At 38.8% G+C, this 17,965-nt stretch overlaps 2 protein-coding genes and 1 long non-coding RNA gene across 12 annotated transcripts in view; 1 reads left to right on the forward strand and 2 right to left on the reverse strand.

Annotated features, from left to right (window-relative positions):
* Positions 1-5,351, reverse strand: part of LOC5576251 (pantothenate kinase 3) — a 115,499-nt gene extending 110,148 nt beyond the window's left edge. For 3 of the 9 annotated variants that reach the window (XM_021849836.1, XM_021849833.1, XM_021849834.1), the window contains exon 1: positions 4,734-5,347. The gene's annotated coding sequence lies outside the window, so the exon portion shown is untranslated. Of the gene's footprint in view, positions 1-4,733 lie in introns of all 9 variants that reach the window. The other 6 variants (XM_021849845.1, XM_021849844.1, XM_021849846.1 and 3 more) reach the window with 5 other exon arrangements.
* Positions 5,352-9,839: 4,488 nt separating this feature from the next.
* LOC110679220 lies at positions 9,840-12,046 on the forward strand. The gene is made up of 3 exons (XR_002502308.1): positions 9,840-10,272; positions 10,331-10,882; positions 10,943-12,046. It is a non-coding gene; the product is annotated as an uncharacterized LOC110679220 (long non-coding RNA).
* Positions 12,047-14,604: 2,558 nt separating this feature from the next.
* On the reverse strand, positions 14,605-16,954 carry LOC5575284 (ATP-dependent RNA helicase abstrakt). 2 transcript variants are annotated; one of them, XM_021851057.1, is made up of 3 exons: positions 16,491-16,954; positions 14,751-16,279; positions 14,605-14,698 (listed from the first exon to the last, which is right to left on the reverse strand). In XM_021851057.1, exons 1-2 carry the CDS (start codon positions 16,821-16,823, stop codon positions 14,753-14,755), a joined length of 1,860 nt encoding a protein of 619 aa, XP_021706749.1. In that variant the 5' UTR covers positions 16,824-16,954; the 3' UTR covers positions 14,605-14,698; positions 14,751-14,752. The 2 variants fall into 2 exon arrangements, with proteins under 2 accessions (XP_021706749.1, XP_001661885.1); XM_001661835.2 differs by lacking the exon at positions 14,605-14,698 and having other exon boundaries at positions 14,699-16,279.
* Positions 16,955-17,965: the final 1,011 nt, after the last annotated feature.

Consider the following 17,965-nt stretch of genomic DNA (forward strand, 5'->3'; position numbering starts at 1 on the left):
TACACTTTACGGCATCCTAGATTTTGCTCTATTACCTTATGTGCCATTAAATTTTGGGCAACTGCAAGGCACATGGAGGTCTTTGGTTTAACCCCACACTTCTACACCGTTTGAGAATAATGTTAAACGCAATCAGAAGTTATTTTTGCTCTATTGAACAACCGTCTGGATTGTTGCCTTAATTCTGCCAGTTTGTCGCTCCATCAAGTTACATCGCTGTTAGATGACCTTTGTTGAACATGACAGCTAGCATGATATGATGAGATCATTTGATCAATAATCCCACCAGAGGCACTGTCTAACTGTGAAACAGTTGTAATCGGTTCACCATCATATTAATTTCTGTTCGTTAGATGAACACTATAGAGATCCCAGTTTGTTATCTTTAGATTTCTACAGCTTTCTGTAATTTATGATCCAGCTTTAAAATCAAATCGGATACGTTTATGATCTGACAATGATTCTTCATAGGAAACATGCCAGTTCACATTTTTTTCCGATAGCAGATCGTGAGATCAAGTACCTCCTGTCGGATAGCATTCATGAAAGTAGAGGAATCCCCTATATTATATATGTCAATATTATTAGACGATATATAGATCAAGAAATCTTCCCCTTTTTTATTATTATCAGTACTGCCACATATTGTGTGATGGGCATTTGCATCGCACCCTATTATAAATTGGGCGTATATTTTTTACAGTGATTTACAAAGTTCAAAACCGAAGATGGAGGGTCGTCTTCAACGTCTCCGGGAAAGTTCAAAGGTGACAAAGGTTGAATTGCTTACATTTTAGATCGATTCGCCGTGATTTATCTGATTCGCAGAATACGCTTGTACAATAATCTGAAAATCCCTATTCGACTAAATTTTCGACCAAATATACTTTCGACGAAACGTCATAGGGACGAATGACTTTCGGGTTCAAGTCCTTTTCAAACAACAACAAAAACGACTAAACGTCATTTGAACAAATGTCATAAATTCCAAAAACTCAACCTATTAGGAATTTTTATTTTTTTTCTAAGGATTACCCAAAACATTACTCCAAAGATTATTATTATTGTTATCATTGACTTTATTAACAAGGCCCTCGGCTGGCTCGACAAAAGAAGTACTCCAAAGATTGCACCAGGAATTACTCAAGAAAGTCGTAAGTCCTCCAGGAATTCATCCAGTGATTTTGTTATGATTTTCTTTTGGGGCATCTTCAAGAATTCAATAAGTATTTTTTTGTTGTTGTCAAAGATGCCTCCACTGATTCCTTGAAAATTACTACTTAATTGACGTACGGAATTTCTTCAAAGAAACATTCAGGAATTACTCCATAGAATGCTCCTATGATTTCTTAAGGAAGTTCTCCAGAAATTATTTGAAATGTTTCCATATTAATTCCTCGAAAAAATGCTGGAAATGGAATTTCTTCAAAGAAACATTCAGGAATTACTCCATAGAATGCTCCTATGATTTCTTAAGGAAGTTCTCCAGAAATTATTTGAAATGTTTCCATATTAATTCCTCGAAAAAATACTTTTCCATGAATAATAAAGGGGTTTTGAAGCAAATCCATATAGAAATCATATTAAAAAATAGCTAAAAGAATGGATGCAAGAAATCGCCGTTTTATTGTAGCGTTTATCTCTCACCGAATTTCTTTCAAAAGTTTGAAGCGAACCTTCGAAGATTTTGCAAGAAGAACTAATGTAGAAATCTTTGGAGAAATCGATCAAAAGATAAGTGAAAAAATATCTGAGTATCCTGGAATATTTTTTTCAAACATTCCAACTCAAGATTCCCCAAATTGATTCCCCCATGATTTTTTGCAGACATTCTTCCAGTGATTTCTCAGGAACATTCGTAGAAATTATTAGAAAAAGTAAAAAAGGTAATTTTAAAGCCATTTTTCATCATTTTTTTTTTTTTTTGACTTTTACTCCCAATACTTATTGGATCTGGTGAGTTCTAAAAGGAGTCCATATGAAAATGTCTGCAAGAAAAACTGCAAAATTGGCGTAGGAACTCTTGTAGGGTTTCATGAAAAAAATCATAACAGAACTCGTTCAAAAATCTGTGATGAAGTTCTTTATATATATTTTTTTCGGAAGGTCTCCTATAGATGTTTTTGAATATCACCTGGAGAAATCGGTGGAAGAATCAGTGGAAAAATATCTGAGAAAGTCTCAGATTTCTTTCGGTTTCAGATCACTATATAATTTACTAGAGATTGCATAGAAAAAAGTTCTGGGACCATTAATCCATTAAAAAATTAAGGGATCTCTGAAGAATTTTCCTAAAAGTATTCGAGATGAAATCGCTGTAGAATTCACTAGAAGAGTTTCTGAAGTTTTTCCTTGGGAATTCTAAGAAGAAATTCATGAAGAACCTGTGGAATAATCGCATAATAGTTTCCGAAGGGGGAGCCTCTACAATTTGGCGCCAGGTTTCACTGCAACCAGAGCAAGGAAAAAAAAAGTAAGTTTAGAGACCATTTTAGTCAAAACATAGACTTCAGAGATCTTCCATTTAATAAAGACTTTTTTGAGACTGGCATTAAAGTAGTGATCAGACCTCGTCATATCTAGTGATCTAGAGTCGTATATGGAGATGCCCTTTTTTTTAGGATTTATCACAAAATTACCATTCACGATTTTTTAAGATTTCAAGCGGTTAATTTCCCGGTCGGTCTTTAACGTTTTTCTGCAGGCATTCTTGCAAGGTTTATCCGAAGATTTTTTTTTCATAAATCGGATGAATTTTTGAAAAAAAAACCGTTGATCTAAAACGGAAATCCAAGCTTAAGTATCTTAAAGTAAATTTTATAGTAACCCTTGGTGACTATGAAAACACTGTGCAGAATGTTCAGAAGGAATTCTTTAAAAAACGTCGGATGGAATTTAGAAATTTGTGTAGGAAAGGTAGGAGGAACTACTGGAACAATTTCTGTAGTATTTACTGTTGGGAAATCTCAAATAAACTTTTAAAAATCCATGGAGATTTTACTTGGGAGATTACTCGAACTGCGAGAGGACGTACTACAAGAGTAACCTTTGGATGATATGCTAGTGAAATTATTAGAGTAACTCCATGACGAATCATTGGTCGGATTTATTGAGCAATGTTTGGAACAATTCCTGGTCATAACCGTGAATGCATTCTTGAAGGAATCTATGCGAAAATTCCTGGGAGATTACCAAGAAACATTAGCGTAAGAGTACTTGTAAGATTTGTTGGCAAATATGTTGGCAACGAATTTCTTCAAAAAATCTGGAATAACCTTTGTAAATTTTCTTAGAAAAGCTTATGTACGAATCTCTCCTAGATAAACCACTAGATAAATCGGACGAAGAATAAGTAGAAAAACATCTGGATTATCGAGATAGCCTTTCGGAAAATTTTCAGAGTATATCGTATGTGAATTACTGGAAATAGTAACGTAGGATAGAAGAATTTCTAAGATCATTGGAGGAGGAGCATCTAGATGAATTTCTGGAAAAGTCCCTCAAAATATTTCAGATTTCTCTCGAGACGAGTTCCTACAGTTGGTGTGAAACATCGAATAAACTTTAGAATAATCCACTGAGATTTTACTTAAGAAATTAGCCAAGAAATATTTGGAAGAACTGCAGCACGAGTAATCCGTGGATGAAATGCTGGAGAAGTTCCTAGACAAACTTCTTGTGGAACTCAATGTTTGAAAGAATTCTTGAAGAAATCCATACGTAAAAATTTGGACGTGGGAATTCTGGTATGGTTTCCCGGGAAAATCTTCTGAAGATTTTTTTCCAAAAAAATTGTAAAGGTCTCCTAGCTAGAGTAACAACTGTAAACATCGATAGAATAACTAATAGAAAATTATTTCGATTATCCTGGGATAACTTCTGGGGAAATTTTCAACGTGATTCTCGTGTTACTAGAGGGAGTAGTGATGGAGTGCTCAATGATTTTCCGAAGCAAAACAAAATCTTTCAGGCATCCCTTGGAAATCGTTGAGCAATTTTTAGGAGATTTTGTGGAGGAACATCTTAAAAATCCCATGTCTAATATATTAAGGAGTTCGTGGAAAAGTTTTTTCTACATTTCTTCGAATAATCCTTTGACTAACATTTGAAGCAATTCCCGGGAGAAACCTTGAATGAACTCTTGAAAAAATCGATATGTAAATGAAAAGTAAGAATAACTGAACAACTGAACGACATCGGATTCTTATAGAGTTTCCCCAAAAAAAATCCCTAAGCAAATTTGCAAAAAAAAAAGACTGTAAAGAGAGACAACAACTTGAAATACTAGGAGTACTCAAGGAATTCCCGGAGCAAATTCTGGAGAAATTCCTACAACATTCCTTTATAAAATCGCTGTAGAAATTTTTGAAAGAATTGATGGAGGAATATCTAAAGGAATTTCTGGAGAGATTCCAGAACGACTCCCCGGAAGAGTTCCAAAAGGAATCTCTCGAAAAATCACTAGTTGAATTCCTGTAGATTTTTCTCGAGGAACTCCAGAATAAATTCTTGAAAAACCCGAAGAATAGTAGCGAAACATTATATGAAGGTTTCTCTGGAGAATTTTGAACCAGTATTAACTGGTTAAATATATAGAATTAGAAGACTTCCCATCCAAAAACGTTTTAAAGACTTACGTTAAAATAGTGACTGTCTCTAAAAACGAGAACTGCTACCAGCCCTGCTAATGTTTCTAATGTTTGTTAATGATTTAGTTATATTCCATCATGTACCGTTATTTTGAACACAATCTTTCTCTTCTCGATATTTAAGTCTTGACGCTTGGATCATATGTGCACAGGGTTTTATACTATCCTTCTTATGAGATCATCCAGTAAATTTTCACACTTTTTGCAACACCTTCCCAACAATTCTACAGAATCACGAACTGGAAAATCACTTCCTGCACCTCTGAAACCAGATCGCGTCAAGCAAACGGACAGCCATCCATCTTTATCCTCCTTCACACACCCTTCCTGCAGCACCCAGCAGTGGACCCGTTTCTTCGCCCGGTTCCGGGACTGGATGGCGGAGCACTGCGAAATTATTACTCATGCAACCACTCAACCATCAATCCAATCACTGAATGGCCACTTCAAATGGTTCAAAACTTTGCCCACGTCACTGTACACCGAAAATATACTTTTCCAAGAAAGAAAATCACCGAGTACAATTGCATAAAATCAATGGAAACAGCGGACCACACGACGCACGAATACGATTACCTACTCACGGCACGGCACCCCGAAACTGACTTTTCGCGATTTTCCCGTCTGCACACTTCACAGCAGCAGCACCCGAAGTGATGCAGTTTTGCATCAGAGTCAAGTCAGACGACAGCGCAAAAGGAAAATCGGTTTGTTGACAGTTTCCACTCGATCGACTGTTTGACAGCTTGCGCAGAGGGAGTTCGGTTTCAAAGGATTGTGCCGAAACGTATGCGGGAGTCGCTTTCCGATTTTACCGCTCTCATGTTACCGACAAATTTGTAGTATCAAAACATTATTTCAAAATTTTAAACCTAAAGCTTGCAACAAACTAAGACTTTTGAGCAATTCCACCGAACATGACAATTTTTTTTTTTTAAATTTAATGTTTGTATTTTTTGAATCGCCTGAAAATTTGCATACAGATTCTTTATGACCAAATATGCCATTTTGCACCTTCAGACCGCCATTTTGAACCTCGCCTTTGAGAAGGGCGTATCGGAAAATGCATAGCAAATCTTTAAAAAACTGTAACTCGAAAACGGTTTGTCCGATCGATTTAAGATCTTCTACAAAGTTGTAGGTATTGCTTAGGACTATATGGAGAAAAATATGCACGGTAAAAAAAAGTTACAGATTATTTTTTATTTCAAAAACAACAATTTAAAATTTTCTCCAGAAACGCAGTTTCGATTTTTTTTTATTTTTGGATATGTTTCAGGGGACAACTCATGTGATTTATTGCACAATGTTTCAAAATGGAAGAATTATGGACAAAAATGTTATGATTTTAAAAAATATTACAGATTTTGAAAAAAAAATCTAAATAGAGGAAAACAATATTTTTATGTGATTATTTGAAAGTACAGAAAATTTGCTATCGAAAAGTACTTAGGTATTTTTTTTCTAGGTTGCATCAATTTCGAGATATACTCATATTTATATAAAATTTTCAAATAAACAAAGTAAAATAGGCCCTTTTCAAACATATTTCGTGTTTCTCCATTCCAGAAATATTTTATTTTGATTGAGTGAATCGTAGCTAAATTGTTTATTGTTTGATCAAAACCTATATACTAAAGTATTTAAAAAAGTATGCACGGTAAAGAAATATAAACGAAATTTTCAAATGAAAATTTGAAGTTCATTGTTCTTAAAAACCGCAAAATTGATGTTTTTAATTTTTGGATATGTTTTGCAGCATATTGTTTGTAATTTCTTGCACAATGCCTCAAAACGGAAAATTTTTGGATAAAAAATAAAATATTGAAAAAAATAAATAAAACGAATTTATGTAAAACAATATTTTGGGTGCGTTTTTTTTGAGTACAGACAAATAACTATATATTTTTAAATATGAAATATTTCTATCGAAAAATACTCAAGTAAAATTTAGCTGAGATGCATCACTTCCGAGATATACACGGTAAATCTGAACGTGGCATTAAAAATGTGATTCTATCACAACGGTGTACCTTTGGTCCCCAGGGCTAAGCCCGGCTAATGGGTAAAGCCCTCTCACCGCGGCAAGATCGTACAACCATGGAGAAGGAGTTTGTTTTTTTGTTTTTTTTTTTATATATATACTGCAATTTTATTTCTTAATTATATCAACTACTTTCTTGTTATCGTCACAGCTCGAAAATTATCTAACTTCAATTTGTGTTTCAGAGATAGGGATAAACGAGTGATATTTCTGAGTGCCTTGAACTGTTTTTGCACTTGAAAATAGTTCTTGTGCAATGATAACATGTTCCTCTGTAGTTGAATAACAAAAGAAGCTTTTTGTGTAAGCTGCTCTTCTTTCCGATTTTGAGCCCAATCATATAGTTCCTTAGAATTTTTTATCGGATGTTCACGTTCTTTGGCAAGACTATGGCATCGCATGGCCCTTTTCTATGTGATGTTGCAAAAAAATGCCATTCAACTTCTATATCATATTTGATTTTAAATTGCCAAAGAGTTGAAAAGTTCTTCCTATTTTTATACTGTGATGCAGCTCCGTCAGACATAAAATATATCTTGTTGACAGTTAATTTGTGATCCAATCGCAAAAAAATCTATCATTTTAGATATGAATAAGTTGACAGATACAGAATCGTGGCGCAAATCTTCTGAAATTACAACAAAACTTAAATGATTGAGTTTGCCATCTTGACGATAATATATTACAAACGGATGCAAAGTAGCTTGCTGAGCATTCCAATGATGGCTTTGAACTTCATCTTGAAGAATAAATGTGTAGTTTTCCGAAAAATCACAAATTACCACAAATTCACCTCCTATCAAATTGTTTTTTTGTGTTATTTAAAAATGTAGCTTGCTCTTTTTTGATAAAATCATGAGGTATTAGTTTCTCCAATTTACGAGTAAAATATGATACAAATTCATCAGGCTGCTTTAAAAAAGTTTCAATATCACACCTGTCGGTTGTGACCCACTGTTCAAATTGTAATTCGTCAATGCCGTCAATTATTCCATTATGAAACATTGTGCAATAAATCACATAAGCTGTCCTCTAAAATATGTCCAAAAATAATAAAAATCACAGATGCATTTTCATAGAAAATCGATTTTATTTTTTTTATTAAAAAAAAACTGTCATTATTTTTTACCGTGCATATTTTTCTCCAAATAGTCCTAAACAATACCTACAACAACCGCAAAATATATCCAAAAATTAAAAACATCAATGTTGCGGTTTTTAAGAACTATTAGCTTCAAATTTTCATTTGAAAATATCGTTTATATTTTTTACCGTGCACTCTTTTTTCAATACTTAAGTATAAATGTTTTGATCCAACGATAAACGATTTAGCTACGATTCGCTCAATCAAAATATTTTTTTTCTGGAATGGAGAAACACGAAATATGCTTGAAAAGGGCCTATTTTTCTTTTTTTATTTGAAAATTTTATATAAATATGAGTATATCTCGAAATTGATGCAACCTAGAAAAAAATACCTAAGTACTTTTCGATTGCAATTTTTCTGTACTTTCAAATAATCACATAAAAAATATTGTTTTCCTCTATTTCGATTTTTTTTCAAAATCTGTAATTCTTTTAAAAATCATAACATTTTTGTCCATAATTCTTCCATTTTGAAACATTGTGCAATAAATCACATAAGTTGTCCCCTAAAACATATCCAAAAATTAAAAAAAATCGAAACTGCGTTTCTGGAAAAAATCGATTTTAAAATGTTGTTTTTGAAATAAAAAATAATCTGTAACTTTTTTTTACCGTGCATATTTTTCTCCATATAGTCCTAAGCAATACCTACAACTTTGTAGAAGATCTCAAATCGATCGGACAAACCGTTTTCGAGTTACAGTTTTATAAAGATTTGCGATGCATTTTCCGATACGCCCTTCTCAAAAATAAGGCGAGGTTCAAAATGGCGGTCTGAAAGTGCATAATGGCATTTTTGGTCATAAAGAATCTGTATGCAAATTTCCAGGCGATTCAAAAAATACAAAAATAATTGGGTTTGCGAAACGGCGTGGAACCGCTCAATACTTACTTGATACTTGATACATGATGGGCTACAATTCGCTAAGATGAATCTGCGCCGAATGGATGAGTCTTCTCCACTGGGCTCGGTCCTGGGCCAATCGCTTCCAGTCGTCCTGAACGTTAAGTGCCCTTAAGTCCTCCTCAACCGCAAAAAGCCATCGTGTGCGCGGCCTGCCACGAAGTCGGCGGCCTCGTCCGGGTTCTCTGTTGAATATTATCTTTGCTTGTCGTTCTTCCGGCATACGGGCAACGTGACCAGCCCAACGCAGCCTGCCGTGTTTTATGCGCTTGACAATATCCACCTCTTTATACACTTGGTACAACTCGTGATTCATGCGACGCCGACAGATGCCGTTTTCTAGTTTACCGCCGAGTATTGTTCGCAGCACTTTACGTTCAAACACCCCGAAAGCTCTCCGGTCGACTTCCTTCAATGTCCATGATTCATGGCCATATAGGACAACCGGAAGGATCAGTGTCTTGTATAACGCGAGTTTTGTTTTCGTTTGCAGGCTACGGGACTTCAGCTGGTTACGGAGCCCGTAGAAAGCCCAAATATTCGGCCGAAAATGTCCATATCATCCGCGAAGCAAATAAATTGACTGGATTTCGTAAAAATCGTACCCCGGTTCTCCACATAACACCTTCTAGCGCAATATTGAACAAAAGGCACGAATGTCCATCACCTTGTCGTAGTCCTCGGAGGGATCCAAACTAACTGGAATGCAGTGTTTGGATTTCGATCAGAATAAGCCGATCGAACCATGTTCGGAGAGTGTTACAGTTCACGAACCATAACAGTTCGTGGCACATCGCATTCTTAGAGCCCTATGAATGTAAACATTCACTCTCTCGTTTGGTACGTGGCACGAGAGCGTTCGCGAGCAGCAACTCTCACAGACTGCAACAGTATCCAGTCGTTCGGGTGATTAAATCGTCGGTTGCAACAATAAATTGCGGTGGGGAATGATGACGATGACGACGCCGTCCATCTTGTGATTGATCGCTCTGCAAATATGTGTGAGCAAGTCGCACATGTACGTTGCTCGTGTTGCTGCCGGGAAGCATATTTATATGCTTGATCGACCATGCATCTGAATCAGATTGATACAATGACATCATGATGCTCAATCTTGTGTTCAATATCATTCCCCTATATGCATATGCACGCAATGCGCTGATAATATCGAGACAAACATTTCTAAAGGTCCTAACTAACATTTTTACTCAAATTGAGTTATCACTATTTTCCAAATCCTCAGCATAAAATATAACGATTTTCATTTAAAAGTTAACTTTTTTTTATTTATTAACCTTAAAATTCGAAAAGAACAAAACGACCCAACTGCATTATCGATAATATCGACCAGCTCTATTGATGGGACTTTTTGCTCGCCGAAGGTCTCATCTGTCATTTTCGATTTTTGTTTACAAAATTGCACATGGGACCTTTGGCATGCAAGCGAGCTCTCACAGTAATTTTGAAACTATTTTGAGTTAAATTAATAAAAATGGATCCTACACAAGACCAATTCCGGATGTTCATACGTAAGTAAAGTTCAGTGCATTGAATAAGATTAAAATTTAAGGATGAATAATATTTCAGAAGCAGCATCATGTCGAAGCCAAAGATCCGATGGCAGCAGTCACTATGGTAGTCAACCTACACCTCCGCAGATAGATGATTCGTGCGATGAAAAATTCAAGCTACGGGAGAGTTGCAAATGCCGAACCTGCACCTTCAAAGAAGGATAATTCAGTTTTTAAGCTCTCTAAGGGCCGATTTCTTCACCTTCGCTTAAGTCGTAAACCACGTTTACCCATACGATTAAACCAGGTTTAAGGCCTAAGCGGTGGTGAAGAAACCGCTTATAAGAGGAAAAGCGCTGAATCGCCACGGAGCTGGAAGAAGCGCACTAGAACTTTTCAAAATGGTACGGAGACTCTACCGAAGCAGCATGCTTGAAATTAACTGCAGGACAGGTCAACAATCCTTGCAAAAACAGCAGCATTCATCGTGTTCCGTTTCATGAGATGAAAATGTCAAGCTACGGGAATGTTGCAAATGCCCGTACAACGGATTGGATTTTGCAACAGAATCACGCAAAGTACGACAGATGTAGGTTAACAGATTTATCCAACACTCGAGTCAAAAGCAGTAATTTTCCCGATGTACAAATGGCACATACGTATAACGATTTTCCTTGCTTGGTTGTAGGCAATCTCTCCTCTACAGTAGCCACGCCACCCATATATCGATCTTTGAAGTCTCACTCTGCATCCATCAAAGGAAATGATAAATCACTGAGAAAACTGATCAGTGATTCAACGGGTACAGAAGAAATGATCGATCTTGATTCGATTCCCAGTTACTGTAAAGAAAATGTCGTTAAAGCAAGTCATCAGCAGTATCGAAAAAGCGTTATTGAAGAAAGAGAGCAGATCAGCCCAAGCCTGGCTTCTACAAAATGCAAAGAACAAATTATAATTTCATTGGATCATCCATACATTAAGGTGTTCGAACTCTTAGTGTCACCCTCCATCATGCTCAAAGATGCGAGTACAAGTCTAATGTCTTCTGCGAGGTCTGTTGATTGCAATCTTCTTTAAAGTATGCAAAAAAAACTGTATGTTCAGACTTGAAGTAGATTGAATATTATCCCTCAAATGCTTATATTTTGACAGATTCGAGAATTTCGACTACCACCAGTCTTCAACAGTATCGTACACTCATGTGCACTGGATAAGTTCTCCTTTTGTAATATTCATCCCATCCTCTTTCCCGCATTATTATCTTAAAGCGTGTATGAGCAATATCATAGACTGTACACTGCATGCCTTTGATACAAAAGAAAAAAGAAAATCTACCAAAAAATCATATTTTTTTTTTTTTTTTTTGAATACCTCACTATTGCCCAATAATTTGAATAATATTTTACTCTAGTTGACGTAAATTTGATTTGAATCCATTATTCTTTACAAACTTAATCAACATTTACCAGTTTTTATTGAGTTTTACAAATGTCCCAAGTAACAAAGGTATTTTCATAAAGACCCATTTGATAGGTCCCAATTGACAATAAAAGTGCAAAAGGTCTCATGTGATAAAAATATCCAAAAATAACGAAAACATGTAGTTTTCCGCAGAACGAACATCATTTTTGAATTTTTGAGCTTTTTTCACGTTTAGAAATGAAGTTCAATGTCTTATTTTATGTTTCTATTCTGATTGGCATTTGATTTTCATCACGATTTTTTCGAAGCTTATTTTCTCCGATAAAGGCAAAAGTCTGATGGGACCTTTTGAAATGTTCGTCTCGATATGAAAAAATAAGTTGCAGCTGATCCAATCCAGCGGAACGGTAAAACATGGTTTGGCAAAAAAAAACAAAATACAGTTTTGTGTAACTCATTCTCTTTTTGTCACTTGAGCGTTTTCAATGTTGCGAGGCAGTGCGACTCTGAAAATATTTATCGACTGAAATGATTGAGAAGCAGTTATTATGGCATTCTATACATCTAAGTAGTGTCTCAGACACGCTTCTACAAATTATTCTACCTTTTAAACTCCATTCCAAAGCTTTATTCAGGAATGTCCAATGTAACATTAGAATCGTGTTTATTCATAAATGTTACATAGGACATGTGGTTGGTTCTCTGATCAAAGGTCCAATGTAACAATTGATTAAAAGCGATGTAGTTTTGAACATTGGCCATTTTGTTAAACTTTTAATAGATTTATTTGTTGTTAATATATCAGAACAAGTGTTCTAGTGTGCTGCTAAGTGGTGCAACGCAAATGATTTGCAATGATAATCTCGATGTGTTTACATTTGTTACTTAGGACGTTTTGAAAAGTTACGCGAGATTTCTTGGTTGCAAACATAGCACAGAAAATACAAAATATTCGCTTGTGTTTCTTGATCAGAATGAGTATGGGTCAGCGAATTTTACAAGTGTTGACACACAGTGATCGGCGCCAAACAGTGGGTGGTGTGTGTCTGTCTTGTATTCATTCATGGTTCGCAATCTTCCACGAACGTTAAAATGTCATGCATGTTGTATGAATGCAGGCGGATAAATGGGCTGAAATAATGGCTCGTGTGTGAATGATCGTTAAATTTTCCAAAGGCTGCTGGAATGTTCGCACGAAATCTTAACATATTTTTTCACACCTTCCATCGTTGCCAGTGATACACAGATTTATCTGTAATTACACAGATTTTTTCCTGTTCTTGCCTACAGATATCTGTGATCGCAGATCACTGATTTTTGAGATTAACAAGATTTTTAAGATTTTAGGATGCTTTACGAGTTTAGGACACGGTTTTGGAAGATATAATGCAGAAATGCAATTACTCTTTTTAGTTTTCTTAAAAACTTAAATATTTTAAATTTTTTGAAACATTTACACAATTTTTACTTAAATAAGTTGAAATCAAAAATTTTCGACTTGCCAAGAACAGCCATAATACGTTGCAAAGGTTCTAAAGAATTAAATTTTGGAGTTTTGCACGACACAGATTTATACCAAGATTTTTGGAGGTTGGCTTAAGATAAAAAAGAATTTTTCTTCCGAAAACACAGATGAGGATCGGAAAAAATGTGGCAACACTGATCGTTGCTCTTATCCAGTCTCAGTCATGATTTTCCATAGCTCTACACGGTCGATACTACCATATGCCCCCTTGAAATCGATGAAAAGGTGATGCGTTGGGACCTGGAATTCACGACATTTTTGAAAGATTTGCCGTACAGTAAAGATTTAGTCCATTGTCGATCGGCCGTCAACGAAGCCGGCTTGTTCCCACGAACTCGTTTACTACAGGTGACAGACGGAAGATGATCTGGGATGATACTTTTTAGGCCGCATTCAGAATGGTGATCGCTAGAAAGTTCTCACAATCTAACTTGTCGCCTTTCTTGTAGATGGGGCATATTACCCCTTCCTTCCACTCCTCCGATTATGAGTTCAGCTCCGATACCATGAAAAATTGCATCCTTAACCTCCCTCAAAGTGGGGGCTGGTTGGTTTCCATCGCCCACAATACTGACGAAAGCATTTCCTTTGTTGTCCCGACCTTCATTGCCTGTGCTCTCTGCGCCATTCAGGTGTTCGTTGAAGTGCTGCTTCCACCTTTTGATCACTTCACGCTCGTTCTTCAAGATGCTCCCATCCTTATCCCTGCACATCTCAGCTCGCGGCACAGAGCCGTTGTGAGCTGGCGTTGAGCTTCTGAATGAACTTACGTGTTTCTTGAGACCGGCATAGCGGTTTTTTTCTACCAAAAGAGGCGCGTCTACTATTACAGTTTCCGTCTATAACGTTCCACGTTCTGCCGGGACCCTTGCTACATCATGACCGCCCGCACAGAATCTGCCTACATTCATCGTCAAACCAATCATTCCATCGACTCCGTCCTATGTACCCGACGTTGTTCTCAGCTGCTTTGTTGATGGTTACATTCACTGTTCTCCAGCAGTCCTCAAGAGGGGTTTCATCAAGCTCACCCCGTTCGGTAATGCAGCCTCGAGGTGCTGCGCTTATGCAGTTGCGACATCCGGTTGCTTAAGCCGCTCTAGGTCATACCGGGGCGGCCATCGGTACCGTACGTTGTTAACGACGGAGAGTTTTGTTGCGCACTTTAACATCACCAGTTTAACGGCACCACGATAGGTCCTGATGTCGATAATGTCGGAGAAGTGGCGCCCATCAATCAGAATGTGGTCGATTTGTGATTCGATCCGCTGTGCTGATATCCAGGTATATAGGTAGGGAATACTTTATGCCCAGGAAAGTCAAAGGAAATTTCCATTACGAAAAGATCCTGAACCGACCGGGAATCGAACCCAGACATCTTCAGCATGGCTTTGCTTGGAAGTGGCCGACTCTAACCACTCGGCCAAGAATAGGGGCCTTCCAATAGTGTACGAACTGGACGGTGATATAGAATGAGCATGTACCATCTGCAACCTATTGTGGATTATACATATCTTATTGAAACAAACATTAATACATAACTTACATTTAATAATCGGCTGCCGTGTTGGACAGATAATCTCTCCGTCCAATATTCGACGCCTGCTTGCTCTGAATCGCCTCCAGCTTCGGACATTCGGTAATCCGATGGCCAAGACCACCACAATAACTGCACCCATCGCCCAGGTCGGCATATTTCTCCGTCTCGGAGCACAGTTCGCCCAGAAAGGGTGGAACCTTCTGTTTGGCCTCTATCAGCAGATGTTTCAAATCCAGCAACACAAACTGCTCGGTGGCCTTGTTGATGAAGGTTGTGGCGAGGCCTTTGGAGCCGGATCGACCAGTACGACCAATCCGATGGACGTAGTTCTCAATGTCATCCGGCATGTCGTAGTTGATCACGTGCTGCACGTCCGGGAAATCGAGACCCTTGGAAGCGACGTCGGTAGCCACGAGCACGTCCTTTTCCTGATTTCGGAAGCCCTCGACCGAACGATAACGCTCCTCTTGGTCCTTGCCTCCGTGAATAGCCACGGCTTCCACACCCTTCAGTAGAAGGTATTCGTGAATGGCATCCACGTCTTGCTTCTTTTCAGCGAAGATCAGCACTGGGGGAGGAGTTTTCTGAAGGCAATCCAGGAGATAGACAACTTTGGCCTCCTGCTTGACATATTCCACGTCCTGGGTAACATTCATAGAAGCAGCTCCGGCACGACCCACATTGATTGTGACCGGTTTCACCAGGGCGGATTTGGCAAAGTTCTGAATCTTTTTGGGCATAGTAGCGGAGAAAAGCAACGTTTGTCTCTGTCCTTTGAAGTACGAGAAAATCGTTCGGATGTCCTCCTCGAAACCGGCATCGATCATCCGATCGGCTTCATCCATGCAAAGATACCGACAGACGTCCAGCTTGAGCAGTTTCTTGTCCAGCATGTCCATCAATCGCCCCGGCGTTGCCACCATAATGTGACACCCTTGCTGGATAGTGGCCAAAGCATCATTAACCGGAACGCCGCCTATGGCCAACGCTGAGCGTATTTCGGGCATTCCGGACATCTGCAGATGCTGACAATAGTACTGAATGATATCATGCGTCTGTTTGGCCAATTCTCGGGACGGACAAATGATCAGCCCATAGGGACCTTCCTTGCTGATGAAGGGCAGGCGGAGTTCCTGCTCCAACGAGAACATGACGATCGGCAGCACAAAGACCAGCGTTTTCCCCGAACCTGTGAATGCAATTCCGATCAGATCCCGACCGGATAGCACCGCAGGGATACCTTGCACCTGAATGGGGGACGGTTTTCGGATGTTACGCTTTTCGAGCGCAGCCAGAATCGCTTTGGGGAACTTCATCTCTCGGAAGGAACAGATGGGAGGCGGCACATTTTCGCCATCGACCAGTATCCGCATCTTTTCGCGAACCCTTTCGTGCGATGCATCCGTCCGGGACAGGATGTAGCGGGGCGGCTTCCAGCTGGTTTTGATTGGATCCTCGTACTGGATGCCTTTGGCCAATTCGGCCACACCCATGAGGGCTTTCTTCTCCGCGACGCTTTCGAGGATTTTCTCTTCCTGGAATGAAAGAGGAGATTATTATCTATGAATTACAGTCACTCAACTCGTATTTGTACAGGGCTAGGCTTAACAGAAGGACTATTGAAAAAAAAAGGACATTTTGGTTCCGAAAAAGAAATGCTGGTAGAATCTACCTTAGGAACTGATCCTTATGACACCCTATCTAATTGGAATCCTTGCTACGCCCATGCCCCAGATAAAGACTTACCTCCTTGAGCTGCTTCTCGACAGCGCTAATCTTCTTGGCCTCGGCAATTTTCTTCAGCTCCGTGTGCTGATCTAACAGACTAATGTTGAACTTGCGGCCCCACGCTTCCTCGGCATTCTCATCGTCGTGTTCATTCTCGCTGGAGGATTTGCCCACGTTGGAAGCCTCCGCCGTCAGCTGCACTATCCGGCCCATTTTGAGCAGCTGCTGCTTTTTGCGTTCCTTGACCGGCACATACGGAACGTACTTGTCGTCGTTCTCCTCGTGGTCACTGGCATCCGAATCCTTTTCCTCGCGGCGGTAGCGCTTGACCGGCGGCAGGTCAGCGGACATTTTCTATGCAGTTTAGTGTTTCCGATACTTTTTTGAAACGATTTCAAACAATTTTTGCGAAGCAGAAGCAAACTAGAAACGTTTTGTTTATTTTTATTCGCTGATTAGTGACAGAACAAACTTAACGAAAGCGGACTCGGCATACACTGAACCAAATCATCCTCCCATCATCGACTGGAAAACCTATGAACCAGTGCACGAGTTCAATGGATCGATGCACGAGTTCACTAATTTGACGTTTGAGCGGTGCCGAATTCACTCGTTGCCATGGTAATGTATATAACACGGCACCGCTCAAACGTCAGATAGTGAACTCGTGCATCGGTCCATAGGGTTCATTCATTTATTTCATAACGCTGAAATTGGCCATTTTGGACACCCACCCACCCCCTTGTAAGGCCCCAAGCACAATGTGAACGGCAACGCGGCACAACGGCAAAACGGCATGCCCATCTTGATCTACACTTTACTTATCAATCCAGTGTTGACTAAATCCTTTTCAACATTGACTTCTCGCATAACTTCTGATCTCGCCCTAAAAGCCATTGGTAACCATGTGTGTAGCTCGTTATTTCTGAGCATTTAAATGGAGTCACATGTTGATTTACAACGGTATGGTGAAGAAAGGATCATTCTCTACACGCCAGTGATGTTGGTTTGGATGCTGATTTATTCATTTGCTCAGAAACAACGAGCTACACACGTGGTTACCAATGGCTTTTAGGGCGTTATCTCAGATCATGCGAGACTTGACAAGTAGAGTGTAGCTCAAGATGGGCTTGCCGTTTTGCCGTTGTACCGCGCTGCCGCTCACATTGTGCTTGGGGCTTAACGCCTTTTGTATGAATGTTATTCAATTTTGTATGAGCCGTAACATCGTTAGGACACCCACCCACCCCCTCTAGCGTTATGAAATTTGTGAATGGGCCCAATAGGGGACTGCACGCCGCAGTTGCTAAGGTAAAAATTTCTAAGTGTTTGACGTTTCGTGACCTTGTTGTTTACGGTTCGGACTTAGAAAATTTCTGTCCGCGTTGGTGAAGCAATGCAACGCTTCCTGAGATGAGGTGTAAACGGTAAACTATCCACTACGATATCTCAGTTGATAAGTGTTTTAAGAAGACCGATTGAAATTGTATGCA

Source organism: Aedes aegypti, chromosome 3, assembly GCF_002204515.2.
Source record: "Aedes aegypti strain LVP_AGWG chromosome 3, AaegL5.0 Primary Assembly, whole genome shotgun sequence".
In the NCBI taxonomy this organism is placed as follows: domain Eukaryota; kingdom Metazoa; phylum Arthropoda; class Insecta; order Diptera; family Culicidae; genus Aedes; species Aedes aegypti.

Excerpts from the sequence above, each read along its gene's own strand:
- LOC5575284 (XM_021851057.1), bottom strand. The coding sequence starts at position 16,823 with ATGTCCGCTGACCTGCCGCCGGTCAAGCGCTACCGCCGCGAGGAAAAG. Across the intron at positions 16,280-16,490 it reads TCGAGAAGCAGCTCAAGGAG|GAAGAGAAAATCCTCGAAAG; the intron begins GTAAGTCTTTAT and ends CTTTCATTCCAG.